This window comes from Danio aesculapii, chromosome 13, assembly GCF_903798145.1.
Source record: "Danio aesculapii chromosome 13, fDanAes4.1, whole genome shotgun sequence".
NCBI lineage: Eukaryota > Metazoa > Chordata > Actinopteri > Cypriniformes > Danionidae > Danio > Danio aesculapii.
Genome location: NC_079447.1, coordinates 35,171,149 through 35,191,366, shown reverse-complemented (window position 1 = coordinate 35,191,366; position 20,218 = coordinate 35,171,149). Strand labels below are relative to the sequence as shown.

The following is a 20,218-nucleotide window of genomic DNA, read 5'->3' as shown; positions in this document are numbered from 1 at the left end:
TCACCCATTCATCCATCCATCTATTTATGTTCATCCATTTGTCCATCCATCCATCTAGCCATCACCCATTTGTCCAGCTATCCATCATCTATCCATCCATCCATCCATCCATCCATCCATCCATCCATCCATCTGTTCATCCATTTGTCCATTCATCTAGCCATCATCCATTTGTCAAGCTGTCTATCATCTATCTAGCCATCAGCCATTTGTCCATTTGTTCATCATCCATCCATCCATTCACCTGTAAGTCCATGTATCTATACATGCATCAATCTAGCCATCATCTATTTGTCCAGCTGTCCATCATCCAACCATCCATCTATCTAGCCATCATGCATTTGTCCATCTGTCCATCATCTATCCATCTATCCATCATCTATCCATCTATCTATCCATCCATCCATCCATCCATCCACCCATCCATTCATCAATAAGTCAATTTATCCTTCCATCACCCATTCATCCATCTATCTATTCATCTGTTTATCCATTTGTCCATCCATCTAGCCATCATCCACGTGTCCATCTGTCTATCATCTATACATCCATTCATCCATCCATCCACCAATTAGACCATTTATGCTTCCTCCACCCATTCATCCATCCATCTATTCATCTGTTCATCCATTTGTCCATCCATCTAGCCATCATTCATCCCTCCATCCATCTACCTGTTCATCCATTCATCACCCATTCATCCATTCATCATCCAGTTGTTCCACAGTCTATCCATCCATTCATTCATCTATCTGGCTGTTATGCATCTGTCCATTATCCATCTGTCCATCCAGCCATCAGTCCATCCATCCACCTTTCCATCCATCCATCCATCCATCCACCTGTAAGAGAATTTATGCTTCCATCCAGCCATCATCCATCTGTCTATCCAGCCATCAATCCATCCATCCATCCTTCTATCTAGCAGTCATCCATCTGTCCATCCATCCTTCATTCATCCCGCAAATCTGTACAAGTAAAGAAAGTATTGGAAGTGCTGATTGCAGTTCACCTGATTCTCTTCTTTTAATTGCACAAAGTGCACTCGGCAGTACCATGTTTCTGGATATGAGCCCAGATGTAATGCAGTTCTCCTCCATTTTATCATAATTCAGTGAATCACTGCTGCCATTACCACAACCAAATCTGCATAAGTATCCTTTTCATATTTAAAAATAAGTTTACCACTTGCTTTAAGAAGGTGGCAGCAGCAGTAATGTACACTGCACTAGGCAAAAATTACTGAAGGCTGTGAATCTAACTCATTCAATAATATGCCTTATTTGCATATAAAGAAGGACAATGGCTCAAATGAAATGTGTACAGCACAGCACTAAACTAGTGCATACAGCAGCTGGTTACGTTTGATAGGGAGTGGTTTGTGAAATATTGCACCATCTAAAGTGCTGCAACCGCCTAAAGAAAACAACACTTGCTAGTTTGTGCACTGATGCTGGGCGCTGTGTGACACTCATGTAGTTTGGAGGCTGCAGATAAAAGTTTTGGTGGTTGTTAAGCAAAAGTACAGAGACAAAAAACATGTTGGTGGATCTCGAAAACTTTGAAAGAAAGCAGATGAATCACCAGAACCTAATCACGACCTGTAGATGTCTGTTAGATACGGTTTGTTTGAGGATTGGGTTATTATGAAAATGACTCATTAGCAGGTAACAGATTTTGACAGATGTGAATAGTCGCCAGTTAATTTGTTGATATAACATAATTGTTTCTTCCCCTTATGATCTCATTTAGTGACAATGCATATCCACTCTACTTTTACTTGTCAATGCAAAATCAAATCTAAACTGTTTACTTCTAAATGACCCTGTTTCAACTTCCCTGTGAGCCTGCCATGGTAAATAATCTACAGTTTACCCTATTCAAAGACAATGTACAAAATTTCAGGAAAGTTTATTCATATAATCATTCATTCATTCATTCATTCATTCATTCATTCATTCATTCATTTTCTTGTCCGCTTAGTCCCTTTATTAATCTGGGGTTAATTATTATTATCATTATTATTATTATTAGAAATAGTATTTTGTTATTTTTGTTATTAGTATTCATTTAACTTGGTTTACAAAAGTTTTAATCGAAAGTTTAATGGTATTTGTGCCATCATCCAACACCCCAAAAATAATATCCTGACCCAATGTGTTGTGAAGATTACCCATACCTGATTATCATTGCCTCTGCTTGTTTATGGTCCTATTTCCTGGTAAATTGCATCGGTCATTATGGAAATGACCTGACTGCATCTGTGTTCTTTAATAGAATCACCAACATAACTCTCTACTCCCATCTGCACCTTTATGGGATTGCGCTCCCACACTAATTTGCCCTGTTTAGTAAATCTGGCCAAATCTACTGCACAGACATATTATTACTTTCATACAAATATAGCATGTATCTTCTATTTACACTGTGTGCAAATGGCACCTTTCAGTATTTTGCACTTGCAATGTAAAGATACTGCTGTGAACCAAATTTATAAACTTCATTCAATGACATGTAATTCATTTATCAAACTTGTTTAATTGTTCTGCTTTGAGAGATATTGAATGTGTTCTGACCTACAGTAATGTTCACAGTTGTGTGAATCTCGTTGAAATTTGTAATATTAAACAAATGGTGACAAGTTTACATTCCTGCACTAATACTGTAAGTGGATGACCATGAAAGACTGCACTTATTTATTATTTTACTGTTAATGTAAATAATAATATGTTCGAGCAAGTGTATAATAAAATACAAACTATGTAGCTAGTTTTATGCTACATGTTGATACAAACACCTATTGTGAGCAAAGCATTTTTCTTGTAAAATAGGTGGTCTCAAGCTGCCGGTTTCAAATGGCTAATGGCCTGTTTCCACTGAGTGGTACAGTACGGTATGGTATGTGTCGTTACAGGTCACCTTTGTGAGACTTGCGTTTCCACTGCCAAAAGGGTACCAACGGTAGGCATGGTGTATGACAGAAAGTTTCAGTCGACGTCATTCTCGCTCAAGGAAATGTCAAAGTAAAGCTGTACAATTAACGTTATAAATGCAACATATATGAACACATACAGCCCCTTACAGTCTCTGATATGTTACCAATTACAAATAGTTCATAATAGTCCAAACGATGAAGATAATAGTTAAACATGGCAGTTTGTTCATGTTTTAGGTTGCTGAAAAAATAATTTGCTCTTTTGTTTTTTCCGGCTTCTGCTTTGTTTTTTCGCGATTCGCTCTCACGTTTGTCCGTTTCTGAAAGGCTCGGATGTCAGAAGCACTTCAATATTCAGACACACAATATTATCATCAGCTCCAGAAGTTTGTCATTTCAAATATAGGCGCGCGACGAGCTCTCAGAAGAAAGAGAAACCGCTTGCACTTTTAGACAGCCTCGTAAAACAAAAACAGAACAAGGCAGATTTTGTTCTTCTTGGCTTTGTGGCTGTTCATCAAGACGACAACAAGGTTTGTTTAAGTTCAGGTCGACCAAGGCTTGTTATTAAATGTATATATTGTTACGGTGTAATGTCTCAGCTATGTTTTTAAAAATGGCAGTTTCTTTGTTTTCATTCTCCCGGCTTGTTGCAGGAGCGAGTGACGTAACGTCCAATTGCTCGTTTAGCTCCACCTTTTGGTATCTTTTTGTTGTGCTAGATACCCTTTGCAAAGGGTACCCAAAAAGTGGTACTGTTTGCTTTTAGGTACCTTTTGACAGTGGAAACCGCCATAAAAGTTTTTTGTTTTTTTTTCACTTTTGTGAAAAGTGTACCACTCAGTGGAAACGGGCCATTAATGAATATTTTTCTGCAGCCATAGACTGCATGCTCAGCAGTATGAACCATATAATGGTATGAACCTTTATAGGAGTGGTCAAATTATATTTAAATTATCTATTGTTTTACTTATTAGTATTATTTAATTATTTAATTATTTAATATAATTTTTGCCTAAAAAATGCTGTTAAAAAATTAAAAACTGCTTTTATTCTAGCCAAAATAAAACAAATAAGACTTTCTCAAGAAGAAAAAACATTATTAGACATACTATGAAAATTTCCTTTTTTTCCCTTGCTCTTTTAACATCATTTGAGAAATATTTAAAGAAGAAAAAAGATTCAAAGGGGGGGCTAATAATTTTGACTTCAACTGTATATCTAAGTGTGAGAGAAGTGTGGAATGACACCCAATCTAGACTGCTGGCTGTGTGATGCGACAAAACACCATGCTCCCATTATAAATCACTGTCAGCACTGTAAGTGTGGCAGCGGAGGGTCCACTGCTCACTTTCACACTGCTGTTTTAGCCCACAGTGAGCTTTCTGTCTGCACGATGAGATCTCAACTCCTGCAAACACTCTCATTATAATAAACGAAGCTGTTTTGTTGCATAACTTGCTTGAGATGTAGATGGTCGGTAAATATTCAGCGATCGCAGAACCATTACTAGCTGAGCTCTATTAATGAGTCTTCTACATTATCTTGATTTTCAGAATTACACACATACACATAATTTGTTCTCTAGTTATAAATGCAGCATTCTAAATATGCAAACTAAAATAAATCATAAGCTAATTAATGATTACACACAAGCAATCTAGTAAAAACAAATATTAGCTATACCTGCTTTTAAAAATTAGGGTCAGTATGATCTTGTTCAGTAAAAACAAATAAAAATGAACATAGGAGACATACTGTACAAATCCTTGTTTACATAATAAATTATATTTAGCAGTCTTCAATATGGAAAAATTTGTATTGGTGGCAAACCAGTGATACAGGCTAGAGTATATTATGGGCTAAAGTAAAATTAAAAGGTTGTATGGCTGACTTATCTACAATTTAATCAGTCTTTTTCTCAGTACACTTTTAAATGAAATGTGCTGTGTATTTTTGGAAGCAAAGTTTAAATATAGTTATTTATACAGTGTTAAGCGTTAATAAGTACACCCCATTTGTAAATGAATATATTTTTATCAATTTGTCAGTGTACACAGGTAATATATTTGGTGAATTTGAACAAAACAGATTTATTACACTGACATATTTATTAAAATTAAAATATTATTTTAGTCGGCAAACATATTTAGAAATAAAAAAATAATCCATTTAAATGTATGCAAAATATTACAACAACAAAAAATATAAACTGCTAAATTTTAGCAAACTTAAGTATTTAAGTATTTCCCAAATGATGTTTAATAGAGCGAGGAAATTTTCACAGTATGTCAGAATTGTTTCTTCTGGAGAAAGCCTTATTTGTTTTATTTCTGCTAGAACAAAAGCAAAATTAATTTTAAGGTCAGAATTATGAGTCCCTTTAAGCTATATTTTAAAGTCAACAGAACAAACCATCATTATACAATAACTTGCCTAATTACCCTAGTTAACCTAGTTAACCTAGTTAAGTTTTTAAATGTCATTTTAAGCTGTTTAGAAGTGTTTTCAAAAATATCTAGTCAAGTATTATTTACTGTCATTATGGCAAAGATAAAATAAATCAGTTATTAGAAATGAGGGTAACACTTTATAATAACTACACACTATGAATCATTCATTAAGCATTAACATCTAGAGAATTCATTATTTATTAAGCATTAACTCCACATTAATAAATGTTAGTAATCAGTTTATAACTGCAGCTACAAATGCTGTATTCTTGACTTATAACCACAATTATAATGTGCTTAATAATTGTACTTTCATTCTTTGTGACTGGTTGATTTTTCATTACTAAATGAAGTATTGCATTATTTACAAACCATTTGTATTTAAGAGAAGTTGGAGGTTTTTAAGATAATTCAGAATGAGTTAGTAAATGATTAGTGAACTTTTCAAATTTTTCAAACATTTATATATCTGATTATTCAGGCATATAGTAATGGTTATGTATGTTAATAAATGCTTTATTAACTCAACTTCATGCAGTTTTGTGACCTAATCTAAAGTGAGGACTATTTATGCTATATAAATCCCGTATAAATGACGATTAAAGGCTCAGTATCAAATGAACAATGATCTTTGCAATCTTATCTAAAAAGTAAAATTACTATAAAGTTTAAACAATGGTAAATAACAGTGTCAAAATACAACATAAAATCAGATAAAACAACGACTATAATATAAATTAACAATATAATAAGATGCAATGTTTAAATTATACAGTAATTTTATTTTTTAGATAAGGTTGCAAAGATTATTTTTTTTATTATTCAATACTGTTTAATTTGTGTATCTTCAAATGGAAACAAACTAATATAGTAGTTTAAGTTTTTTTTCCTCTTTAGAATTCAACTGAGCTTTTAATTGTCATTTATAAGGGATTTATAAACCATGAACAGTCCTCACTTTAGATTAGGTCACAAAACTGGATGAAGTTGAGTTAACAAAGCATTTATTAACAATCAAATTAACTATTAATATATGCCTGAATAATAAGAATTATAAATTTTATTAATTTTAATAGTTTATTAATCATTTATTAACTCATTCTGAATGATCTCAAAAAGCAACTAACTATGCTTAAATAACTGGTTTGTAAATAATGCAATACTTAATTTAGTAATGAAAAATAAATCATTAACAAAGTATGAAAATACAATTATTAAGCACATTATAAATGTGGTTGTAAATCAAGAATACAGCATTTGTAGCTGCAGTTATAAACTGCTTACTAACATCTATAAATGTAGAATTAATGCTTAACAGATAAGGAATTCACTATTTGCTAATGCTTAATAAATGGTTCATACCTGTAGTGTTTAGTTATTATAAAATGTTACCGAAATGGGTTATTAAAACTATTATGTTTAGAAATGTGTTCTTCTCTCCGTGAAACAGAAATTGGGGAAAGAAATAAACAGGGGGGTTAATAATTCAGGGGGTGTTTGTATATATGTATATATGTATATTTGTGTATATATATATATATATATATATATATATATATATATATATATATATATATATATATATAAACATCCATACACTCACTCATTCACACACACACACACACACACACTTATAGGGCACTATTTTAACGATCTGGGCACAAAGCCTGAAGCCTGAATCCACTTTTGCTATTTTAAGGAAGTAAAAATAAGCTCTGCGCCGTGGCGCATGGTCTAACAGGGTTGAGCTTATTGTTTTAATGAGTTATGGGTGTGTTTTGAGAATAAACCAATCAGAGTCTCATCTTCCATTCCCTTTAAGAGTCAGTTGCATCGCGCCATGGCGCATTTGCTATTTACATGGCGGACATTGTAAGTGGAAAAACTGAACACTTCACTAGCAAGAAAACAGTTAAACAGACCATCTGCGGTGCGAGAATGAGCCGCCTCCATTCGGCCTTTACTTTCACTTTCTCTCTTTCGTGGATAAGGAAACGTGTACGTACATACATCGATTAGCCTACATAATTAATTTTGTTTGTTAAGCACAAAGATTTGTTTCAAAACTATTTCTAAATTCAGTTCTAATTTCCAGCAAACGAATAAATAAACCATAATAACGAAGTGTGATCAAACAACTGAGTTATATCCAAATACACATGCTATGCTCAAAACCTGACAGGTGGACAAATTTGAGCTTGTTTTTAATAAAACAAATATAAATATGCATATAATAAATACTACTACTACTAATAATGACGTTATACCAAAGCAAATTGTCATGAATATAAAAAGTCCCCCGAGATGAAGAAGGCATGAAGGCAGTAGTTTTTTTATTTATGTAGAAAGTAATATTTAAAAAAAAAAATTAATCCTTTAATTCTTTTTCAATTGTAAAAATATTTGCGTATTGCTGCACATCCTGCGTGTTTTAAGCAATGCGTAAGCGAGGCGCACAACTAACGCGCTCTACGCTGGACTATCTGGACTTTCAGCTGGTCTATTGAACAGTTTATTTTATTTCCTCAAAATAGCAACGCGCTAACAATGCGCCTTAACACACCTCTTTTCTAGTCCGAAACACCCATAAGTCCACAAAGTGGTGCAAATGGATTTGCTTTTTAAACAGTGTGGTGGAAAACGGGACAATTAGGGTTGCGTTGGTCTGAAAATATCAACACGTCTTTGAAACATGTCTTGTGCCGGGTGTATAATAGGGCCTACACACTACAGCCAAATTGGTACATCGAATTCCCTTACACTGCATGTCTTAGGACTTTGGGGGAAACCAGAGCACCCGGAGAAAACCCACGTGAACACGCGCAGAACATCCAAACTCCACACAGAAATGCCAACTGGCCTAGCCGGGACTTGAACCAGCGACCTTCTTGCTGTAAGGCGACAGTGCCAACCCTAAATTGTAAATTGTATAAGTAATATTCAGTTTTGTGCACGGAATGATTGTTTTTGCTACAGCTCACTTCAATTTATGTATATAGAGCTTTCACAATAATTATTTTTCCAAATAGAAAAGGTATGGGTTATTACATTACAATCCAAATCAGTTAAAATTAGGTGTGAGTATGGGATGGACAGCATTAATCTGAGTATTTACAATAAATGATATGTATGGTAATATGTATATCTTTTTTATCTATGTTTTTCTCAAGTTTTCCCTGTGTATGTTTTTTGACAGTAGCCATTGACTTGATTTTTATCAAAAATCACCACATATTCAGTTAATAATTGTCTTTAATGCTCTACTGTAGGAAAAAAAATTATCTACATCTTTAATTTCCTGAGGCGAGTAAATTAACAGCAAATATTCACAGCAAATCAGCATATTAGAATGATTTCTGAAGGATAACGTGACACTGAAGACTGGATTAATGATGCCGAAAATTCAGCTTTGCCATCACAGGAATACATTACATTTTAGGACATATTCTACTAAATATAATTAGTATGTTTTATAATGGTGACGCAGTGGCGCAGTAGGTAGTGCTGTAAGAACAGCAAGAAGGTTGCTGGTTCGAGCCTCGGCTGGGTCGGTTGGCGTTTCTGTGTTTCTGTGTATCACATCCTGGGCATGACCCTCTAACCTGTCTTTAATCAGCCAGACATGCAAGTACAAGAACATAAAAACCTCTTGCCATTATAGCGACTTCTTCCCCAAGGCCATCCGCCTCCTCATCAGCCTCAGGCACATTATTATACAGCACATGATCAAACTGATCTAACAGCGTTTCATCAGAGGACATACAAATCTAAAAAAACAAAGAACCCCCAATGAAAGCTAGTGTTTCAGTAGTGTTTTTATTTAAGCAACACAAACAGAGTTCACAGAAGTATCAGCTATGTGGAATGAATACGATGCGGGTTATGCCAATCATTTGATGCAGAAGTCTAATTCACACTTTAGGGATGTAAGTGGCCAGCTTATACATTTTTTGGAGTAAACATTTAGCATATTTAGGTCAAAATAAAAGTCAAGGTCAGAAAGAGTATTAAAAAATACCCACATAGATATCTGATATATAGACATATATTTGCAAATTACATATGCATGCAAGTTCATACTTCGATTTCATGTATATAAAATATATCATATATGCAAAAATATTTTAAAATATAGCATAAATGTCCATTTACATATATTTTTTCAAACTTTGTTCAATTGCAGTAGATATACTTATATATGTTCATTCATATACAACACATGTATAAAATATATCAAAATAAAGTTAATATGTCTGAATATTTTTGCACATATTTGTAATTCTAATGACTGAAAAGAAATACTCAAATTCAAAAATGAACTTATATGTCACATATGTAATTGCCATATATCAGAATTGGGAACATGGTTCAATGCATATCTAAAGTATATGTCTAGTTTCAAATGAACCATGCCTGCCTGACATCTCAACTAACTTGTTATAAACAGTTGGCAATGCTTTAGCAGCACATTGTAATTAAAAATTCCAAATTTTAATTGATGATTCATTGTTTGAGGACTCTTCATTGCTGGCAAGGAATTTCAATAGTGATAATAACAAACTGGTATTTTCTGAAAGCCTCTTTTGAAATGACTCACCCTCACAGTTTTTTTTTACAGTCCTCCACCTCTTCTGTATTGAGGTGTCTAGTAGTATCATCTGAAGTTGTACTTTTGACACAGCTACTTCTTCTGAGCACTTTGTACATGTGGGCTGGCCACTGACCTCAGAAAAGTCTATTTACTTGGTCTTTTTCATGGATAGAGTTCCCTAGCTACAATCATTCAAAACATCTCTCATCTTTCTGGCTACCTGCTGAAGTTATACTTGACACCTAGTTCTAGATTTCCTTTATTTATTTTGTCTGTTGCAAAACAGAATATACCCTTTGTGGCAGCACAGAGGGGTATTTAATCAAATTAATAGTTTTAACAACTGTATACAGATTTGTCAGTTAAAACTAGGGCAACTGATAGAAACATCTTTTTCGTGTACAACTTGTTTGGTAAACACCAGGGTTCCGTAGCAGTGTTTACACCCATTTTAACTGAACTGCACCAATAGAGTAAATCGCACCATTTGTGCAATTGACTTAACTTTTTTTTTTTATTATGAACAAAAAACCTTTAGTAATATTTGCATGAATCAACTAGACGTATTGAATTAATTTAACCCTTTATAGGGCACTCGTTGAATCACTTTTTGGAAAAACCCTGGATTTCCACTAGGGGTTATTACAAGACTTTCAAACTTTCATGATTTAGTTTATGTTTTATTTTATGTTTTGCCTTTTTTTTTGTTTTACCTAATTTCTGGAATCGTTCTTCACCAGACTCGAACCCTGTCGTCGCGTCTCAAGTCTGCCAACGTACATGGCGAGCTACTGGGCAAACTGGTAATAATCGAAAAGCTGTACACAAGGAGGTAAGTGTCAGCTGGTTGCGCGAAAAGAAACAACAGCTGTCGGCAACGTCATACCGCCTCGTAGCATTTGTTATAAAGACAAAATACAGCCATACGTAGCTCTGGCTACATAATTCGCGCTCTCCAGAAATGTATACAAGGGTACGTTTTCACAATGAGTCTGTTGCAATCATAATAGGTGACAACAAACAAACAAACAACAACAACAAACATTTTGAATATATTTGCTTTGTTTAAATGTCTTTAAATTATCTTTATATCTTTAAATGAATTTTAAATGATCACTTTTGTTGATTTCTATTCATCCTTATAAAGTAAATATATTAATTTATTTCAAAAATAATTATAAAATAAATATTACTGACACCAAACATTTTACGCTTTATAGTGCACTCATTAAATACCCATTGGAAAAACCCCTGAAGTTTTTACCAGAGTGCTTAATTTAAAAAAATAAATAAATTATATTGTAATGACTGTCAATGAAGTTACCATATATTTTTCCTCCTCCGATAAAGGTTTAAACCGTAGTTATTTTTTTTAACTTTGTTCATCAAATACACAATGAGTTAAAATCTCAACCCAATTTTTAACATTTCTTCAGACACCCCTGCTCTAGAAACTCTCAAGGCTCAGCACTGCATATAAGTACACTTGTATGGAAGGACACTTACAGGATGCAAAGCCAGGACTGCTGGTACTGGATCCCTGTGGCTGTGGCCGTCACACATTGCAGCGTCTCTGACAATAGATGCACTGTGAGGGGGCAAGGCAAAAGGGTTAGTCGTGACAGAGCGATCACTACACACAACAGGTGACCATGCATGAAAACACAAACGAAACAACCAATTCAAGTCAACTACAATCTGAATGCCACTTCAAAAGTACAGTAGTATAACACCAAGATTAAGTTAACTGACTTTTACTGAACACGGTGACAAAAAAACACTCAAACACAAGGATGCGAAATGATGGAGCGACTAATAATTAAATCAAAGTCTGCATATCTCCACGAAAAGGCTAATGAATATCAAGATAAAACAGAAGCAGAGGCTCACCAGAGGACAATACATATCACTGCAGCCAGCGTGAGTGACAATGAAGACCTTTCCAAGAACACCACCAAATGTTTAATTCAGAGTAATCAATCTCTGGAGTATGTGTGTGTGTATGTTTGTATATGTGTCCTTCGGCTCGTGTAGGTGTGAGCTGTCCAGCATATTAAGGCAAGACACTGCAGGCAAAAACACATTTCTTTCTTCTGCACCTGTCAACTTTGAGATTTTGAGCTTTTTAGATTTTTTTTTTTCAGTCTAATAGAAAGAAAAAATGTTTCTTTGATAACCATCTTTTCTTTTTCTTCAAAATGATTTTTTTTTGTTGTGCACTGAGCCATAAATCTCCACTTCAGCAGCTGTTACATACACTAAACTTGACAGATTCATGTTCATTTATAATTTGCCTACATTATATGCAAGTAGTAAGTAAGTGGACTCTTTTAACAAGCCTGTTATGACGCATTAAACAATCATCATAACTTTAAATCCTTGAAAGTTTTTAGTATTTAGATTTTTTTAAAAACGTATGAAGATTTATACGCATTGATGTATGTAATATATCATCTATTACATCATAAACGCTTATGCAAGGTGTTTCTAATGAAGCATCTATGGTGCAGTACAGTAAATTTTACATTATTCTCTTCTCTGGCTGCCGTCGTCAGTTTCACACAATTTTTTATTCCTTTTTCTGAAGGTCTTTATAACACCATTGTGGAGATTTTCTTTTATTATTTCAGCAAATAGAAAAAAAAAGTTGTTCTCTGATTCACTGTGCTATAGGTTTACCCAACCATGACGCCTTCCGCTACTGAAAATCCGCAAATGTGTAAAGGCTCTATGTGTATTTATATAGCGCATGAATTGTGTATGAAGCGCTTCACAATAATGAGAGGGGGTGTCCCCACTCCACCACCAGTGTGCAGCATACACTTGGATGATTTGACGGCAGCGACAGGACAACGGCGCCAGTGTGCTTACCATACACCATCTATAGGAGACAGAGTGGAGAGACAGTGATTGAGCCAATTCGGTTGATGGGGATGGTTGTGAGAACATGATGGGTAAGGGCTGATGGAGGGAATTTAGCCAGGACACTGGGGTTACACCCCTACTCTTTATGAAAAGTGGGATTTTTAAGGACCACACAGAGTCAAAACCTTGGTTTATTGTCTCATCCGAAAGTGCTGTCTGACAATACAGTGTCCCCTTCACTATACTGGGGCATGAGGACTCAAACCGCAGACTGAGTGCCCCCTGCTGGCATCATTAACACCAATTCCAACAGCAATCTTGTTTTCCCATGTGGTTTCCCATCCACATACTAACCAGGCTCAGCCCTGCTTAGCTTCAGTGAGTAACCGGTCTTGTGCTGCAGGGCGATATGGTTGTGACTATCATTTCAACATTTACATTACCACATACATTTAAACATGGATAGTGTAATGGCTGAGCTTGTTTCTGAGAGTACAACATGCCAATCCGTGAAGGATTCCCAAAATGTCTTATTGTAAATAATCCTCCATTTTGATAATTACTCCAGTGTATGCCCCAGGTTCACGCTCCACAGGTTAAAACCCCTTTTGTAATCTATCAATTGCGAAAATTCCCTGTTTGCCTTATTTTCTTGGTAGATATTACTGAGTGAAACAATACTTAATTTAGATTTTTCCTGCTAGAAATATGCTAATTTGCATATTTAATTAAACAATGCCTCAAATTTAAACATAACATTTTAGAAAACAATTACTAAAAACATTTAGCCATTCTTCAATTAAGTAGTAAGTAAGCAATGGACCCTTTTCGCAAGACTGTTATGACACATTTAACGATCATCCTAATTTAAAATCCTTGAAAGTTTGAAATATTTTTTAAAACTTATGAACATTTATATGTATTTATGAATGTATTATGTCATCTTTGCGTCAAATTACAAAAAACGAATTACAGCTTATGCAAGGCATTTTCTAACGCAGTGTCATTTGACGTTATTCTCTCATCTGTTAGTCTCACACAATTTTTTTTCCTTTTTCTGAAAGTCTTGACAACACCATCGTTTCTTTTATCATTTCAGCAAATAGGATTGTAAAAAAAATATTTGTTGTACTCTCCAATTCTCCGATTCCAAGTTTGACCAACCACGAAGCCTTCCGCTACTGAGAAACTCGGAAATGTGAAAAGGGTCTATGTGTATTTATATAGCGCATATATTGTGTTTGGCCATACTCCTAAAGCGCTTCACAATCATAAGGGGGGTCTCCCGACTCCACCACCAGTGTGTAGCATCCACTTGGATGATGCGATGGCAGCCACAGGACAACGGCGCCAGTGCACTCACCACACACCAGCTATAGATGGGCAGTTGGTGGATGGGCATAATAGAGAGGCCATGATGATTAAGGGTCGATGGAGGGAATTTAGGCAGGACACCGGGGTTACACTCACTCTTTAGGAGAAGTGCCATGGACCACAGTGAGTCAGGACCTCGGTTTAACGTCTCATCCGAAAGACGGTGACTGACAATATAGTGTGGTCTTCACTTTAATGGGGCATTAGGACTCAAGACAGACCACAGGTTGAGCGCCCCCTGCTGGCCTCACTAACACCACTTTCCACAAGCAACCTAGTTTTTCCATGTGGACTCCCATCCAGGTACTGACCAGGCTCACCCCTGCTTAGCTTCCGTGGTCTTGAGCTGCAGGGTGATATGGATGTGACTATCATTTAAACATTTACATTACCACATACATTTAAAGCTGGATAGTGTGATGGCTGAGCCTGTTTCTGAGAGTACAACAGGCTAATCCGTGAAGGATTCCCAAAACGTGTAATTGTAAATAATCCTCCATAGTCAATAATTACTCCAGTGTACGCCCCAAGTTCACACGCCACAGATTAAAACCCTTTTTTTAGTCTATCAATTATGAAAATTCTGTTTGTGTTATTTTCTGAGTAGTTATTACCAAGTGAAACAAGAATTTATTTCAAATTTTGGTGCTAGAAACATTCAAACATAAACATTTAAGAAAATAATTACTAAAAACATTTTTATTTCAGTATGTTGATGCACTTACAGTGGGCTTTATGCACAGCTAGTGTTTTTCAGCCAATGATGAACTTCCGGTGAGAGCTTTATGTGACTGTTTTCAATTTCATACGGTTCCTTTTACAGCAGTGATGTTGTAATGTAATTCAAATGTAATCAGTTAAATAGACTTCAGCAACCATTTGGTTGTTAAAGTGTTAGAAGAGGCGAAAAAATGTTTAAACGCAGGCGCCGTCATTAGCCGCAGACCAGCGCAGAAAATCCACTGAAAATACTGAGGCAAAAGTACATTTCCATATTTTAAAGACATGGTGCGGAAAAATATAGTTTAATGCAGTGTTTCTTGTTTAGTCTGATGCCCACGTTATATTGTATCTCAGCCAGGCAGTGAAGATCGCTGTTTTTTAAAGAAAAGAAAACGCAGCGATTTTGTATGGGATGACAATTAAGCGGAAGTCCTGAGGCTGGCTGACCAGTCAATACCCCACTGAAATTGAATATTGAGTAGGGGACGGGGCTTTCATTTTGCATATCATGACCTAATAGCAATCTAACAGTAAGAGGGGCGCGGTTAAGAATATTGTGGCTGAAGCCGTCAAACTGACATCAACAGAGAAGGGCCGCCACTCCAAACATGGAAGTAAACGGTCCGATTTTGATTAAAGATTACCAAAACAAACATTTTTTTATTGAGTGAGTTTACTGGCACTGATTAATTGTTTACCTAAAGAATAATAATGTGTGCTAGCAAAATAAACATTGTAGATTTTTATTTCAGACAGAATATAATGTAACCATCAAACCAGGGAAGTAGTGATAACTATTTGTTACTTTTTTTACCATTCATCTGCCATGCCTTGCCTTAAGCAACAAGCAGTGTGAAAGCATGTGTGTGTGTCCTCTGTCCGACAGAGGTGACAGGTGTGAGTTGTTCAGCATGACCACCAAAAACAATATGTGTGTGTGTGTGTGTGTGTGTGTGTGTGTGCACTGTTTAGCAGGCAGGATGGATGTCTCTGGCACACAGTCACACTGTCTCATCAATAAGACATCACACACTCACACCGTGGACAGATGGATATCACCATGACAACACACTCAGCACCATCGAGAAACAGACAGGAAGAGGGAAAGAATGAAAAGGAGGGCAAAAGAGAGTGAAACGTATCAATGGAGCAATACATGGCAATATGAAGCCTGTTGAATCGGCAGGACAAACAGCTGAGATAATTGTGTGCTTGGTGCGTTTGTGAGGGAAGAGCCAGACCTCTCTTTCCACAGTACTTTTGAAAAGCAATTGTACAGTACAATGATGCATGTTGTGCAAGGCCATTAAGGCATGTGTGCTGAGGTAAATCTTTAGAAACACTAGATTTTTACAGGATGTTGAATCTTTTGAAAATATTAGATATTTTATTGTTCATATAAACAAACAAACAAATGTTGTGATGTATTTTTGGTTAGTACATGCCAGGGGACCAATTTCACATATACTCATCGTCACAACGTATGGCTATGAGAGCGATAACATATTTCGATTCATATTCAGTTCACTTCAAACTGTCAGTTTAAACTATCGTTAATATTAACTAAAAATGTAGTAACACTTTATAATAACTACACACTATGAATCTTTTAAGCATTAGTAAATAGTTGATTACTTATATGTTATGCATTAACTTTACATTAATAGATTAATAGACTAATAGGTTAGTGAGCAGTTTATAAATGTTACATTAAGCAGTTTATAAAAGCTTATAAATACAGCTACAAATGCTGCATTCTTGACATATAAGCACATGAATAATGTGTTTAATGATTGTGTTTTCATACTTAGTTAATGATTCATTTTTCATTACTAAATTAAGTATAAGCGACACGGTGGCTTAGTGGTTAGCACTGTCGCCTCCAACCCCCGATCATTCTGATTACATACCCCTATATACTGTACATTTCTGGAGAGAGCAAATATGTCCCAGGAGCTATGTTTTTTTTTTGCAGTTCACGAATTCACCAGAGGCCGCTGTGTATGATTTTGGATATCTCAAATTTCTCTCGCCAGTGACATTCGTGTCTGCTGTTCTCACGTAAATCCATGAGAGGCCGCTGTCGACTGACTGACTTACTGACTGACCAACTGACTGATCAACCCTCCCACCCCCTTACCTAAACCCAACCGCAGTGTTTTAAAAAGCAATTCAGAAAAAGAAAAGCCCCCTGATTTTTTTACCGCATTCTCACCCTGTTTTTACTTCTTTATCATATTTTTTAAGCTTCTGTTTGTCACTTGCTTTCTGGAACCGTTTTTCACCACACTCAAACCCTTTTGTTATGGTCAACTCCGCTCTGCGTGACAAGTCTGTCGACGTACATGTCGAGCTATCGGACAAACTGGTAACAGTGGAAAAGCCATCAATACGAATGTAAGTGGTCAGCTGGTAAGCGAGAAAAGGAACAGTGTCATATCGCCCTGTAGCATTCATTTAAAAGATGAAATGCAGCCATACGTAGCTCATATATAATTTGCAATCTCCTGAAATGTATATTGGGCTATGTTTTCAGAACGAGCCCATGTCGGTCGCCTCACAGCAAGAAGGTTGCTGGTTTGAGTCCCGGCTGAGTCATTTGACATTTCTTTGTGGAGTTTGCAAGTTCTCTCCATGTTCGTGTGGGTTATGTGCTCTGGTTTCCCTCACAGTCCAAAGACATGCGATATAAGTGAATTGAATAAACTTGATTGGCCATAGTGTATGAGTGTGTGTGTGTGTGAATGAGTGTGTATGGGTGTTTCCCAATACTGGGTTGCGGCTGGAAGGGCATCCGCTGCATAAAACATATGTTGGAATAGTTGGTGGTTCATTCCGCTGTGACGGCCTCTGAAATAGAGACTAAGCCGAAGGAAAATAAATGAATGAATGAATAAATTAAGTATTGCTTAAGTTATTTATGAATAGTTGGTGTTTTTTTTTAAAGATCAGAATACAGCAATTGTAAATGTATTCATAAACTGCTTACTAACATCTATTAATGTAGAGTTAACGCTTAACAAATAAAGAATCCACAATTTGCTAATGCTTAATAAATTATTTATAGTGTCTAATTATAAATATTACCAAAAAGGTTACTTGTTTCTTGAAATAAAATCATATATCTAAAACTAAACTAATTTGAATTTAGCTAGTCACCAACGCAACATTGTTAGTTTTCAGTTAGTATTTGGTGTACTAAAAAAACTAATACTAAAACTATATAGACATAACAAATGTAATTAAATTTAAAAAATTCATTACTAAAACACAAAATTAATAACTATAATTAAAATAAAAACAGAAAACACAACTCGTAAAAATAATATAATATAATATAATATAATATAATATAATATAATATAATATAATATAATATAATATAATATAATATAATATAATATAATCTTTTTGGTGTTTTTACAACTATATTATATTATAGTTGTAAAAATATCAAAAAAGATATTTATTTTATAAAATACTAGCATATAATGCTTTCAACTGTATACCCAGTCCAAAAATACATGCATTAACATTCAGGCAATCATCTATTCTAGGCCAACCCCACCTAACCCTTTCTGATAACAGCCAGAGGCCTGGACATCAGGATGGAATGAGATGCTTTTATTCACACACACACTAAAGACTTTTCCTTGAGATATTAAAAAGTCTGTTCGCTCGTGTGGTGTGTGCGTGCGCGTGTGTGTATGTGTGTATGCTAGATAAATATTAAGCAGAAAAAGACATCAGAATGACAGTGGACTTTTTTCAATCACAACAGCGGAATCCATGCACAGCCAATCAGCCGAGCGGCAATGAGGCGGGAATGAGAGGGAGAGAGAGGAGATGATACAGCCCAATCTAAAGCTCCACCACAGAGAGAGAGATGGGTTGGGGGGGCCCTCGGTATTCAGCAACGACTCTTTAAAAAAAAAAAAAAAAACAACGCCAAATCTTGTCATTTCAAATGTGTGGATACCGATTCCAAATTGGATTGTGTCACTGCATCAACTGGAAAATGCAGCAAATTGATGGATCGGAATAAGAAAACAGACACTCGCGTGTCTGTCAGACTAATGGTACATGTCAATCACATCCAGTGGAAACATCAGGGAGAAACACACATGAATTGTGGGTAATATCCCACACATCTGATCATATCGCTCTTACCGTTGTCATAGAAAATGAAATTCGCCGACCTGTCTGTGCGAGAGAAGCGAAGACACACACGCACACACACAGACAGAGACAAACACACAGAAACAGAGTTCAGCTTGGAGAGGAAAGAGTTACAGTTGGGCTGAGCAGAGAAACACATGTTGTGAACCCTAAAAGCAAGCAGAAAGAGTGAGACACAAATTCAGAAGCCCACCATCCACCCACACAGACGCACCAAATCCTCCCTCTCGCACTAATTGGGGCTGGGTTGTCAGGCAGATGCTCAGGTCTCTTTACTCTGATGAAATATGATTTTTCCCCATCGTTCCATGTGCCTGAATGAGATCTTTATTCCCATTTCCTTATAATTTGATCCACAGACTGCTAAAGTTTGTGTTGTGTGTGCGATCGCATGTGTGTTGACCACCCACAATGTGCGCGCACAATCAATGCACTCACAATTAGATCTCATTCATGGATTCTGAAAATACATTATCATATTCATGACATTCACATTTCATAATCCAATCACACATGGGTTCATTTGCATGTTCCCAGGCTCATATCATTAATGTGATTCTCGCTCACATGTGAGCTATGTATCCTAGCAACAGAGACAAGGGGGAATGTATCATCTCTGGACTTAAAAAAAAAAACTGAAAATCAACTAACGATAATTCACATCTCGCCAATCACGCAGTCCGATAGTGTCCGGGTGCAGATTAGGTGCAGTGTTGGGTTGGACGGCTGTTGTGGTACAGTAAAGTCAGGGACTGGGCTTAATTGGTGCCCAGGATACCGAATGATATTCTGTGTGTATTCAGTGGGAATTTGGCAACGATGATAAGAACACAGAGATTACTGGTGAGCCGGAAACGATCAATACGATCCAGAAAAAGCGTGCTTGTCAGCTTGACGAAATCTCTGAGGGAAATGACACATTTGTGCAGCCTGAGGGGATTTACATGCTGTGGGATTCTATATGTTGTGGTCATGAATATTTCATTTATTGTAGTAAATTTTATTTATTTATTCCTTTCTAGGTGAATTTGTGAGTGAGTACAGGTTGAATCATCAGGAGTGTCAAGTGGTGATGGACAATGATCCTCAATTAATGAC

General features: G+C 35.9%; 1 protein-coding gene across 1 annotated transcript in view; it reads right to left on the bottom strand.

Moving 5' to 3' along the window:
- The window catches only part of slc4a11 (solute carrier family 4 member 11), a 157,003-nt gene that overhangs the window by 67,533 nt on the left and 69,252 nt on the right, over window positions 1-20,218 (bottom strand). Inside the window, 2 exon segments of the mRNA XM_056470817.1 lie at window positions 11,486-11,567; window positions 19,112-19,144. Of these exon segments, the coding sequence (XP_056326792.1) occupies window positions 11,486-11,567; window positions 19,112-19,144 (115 nt within the window).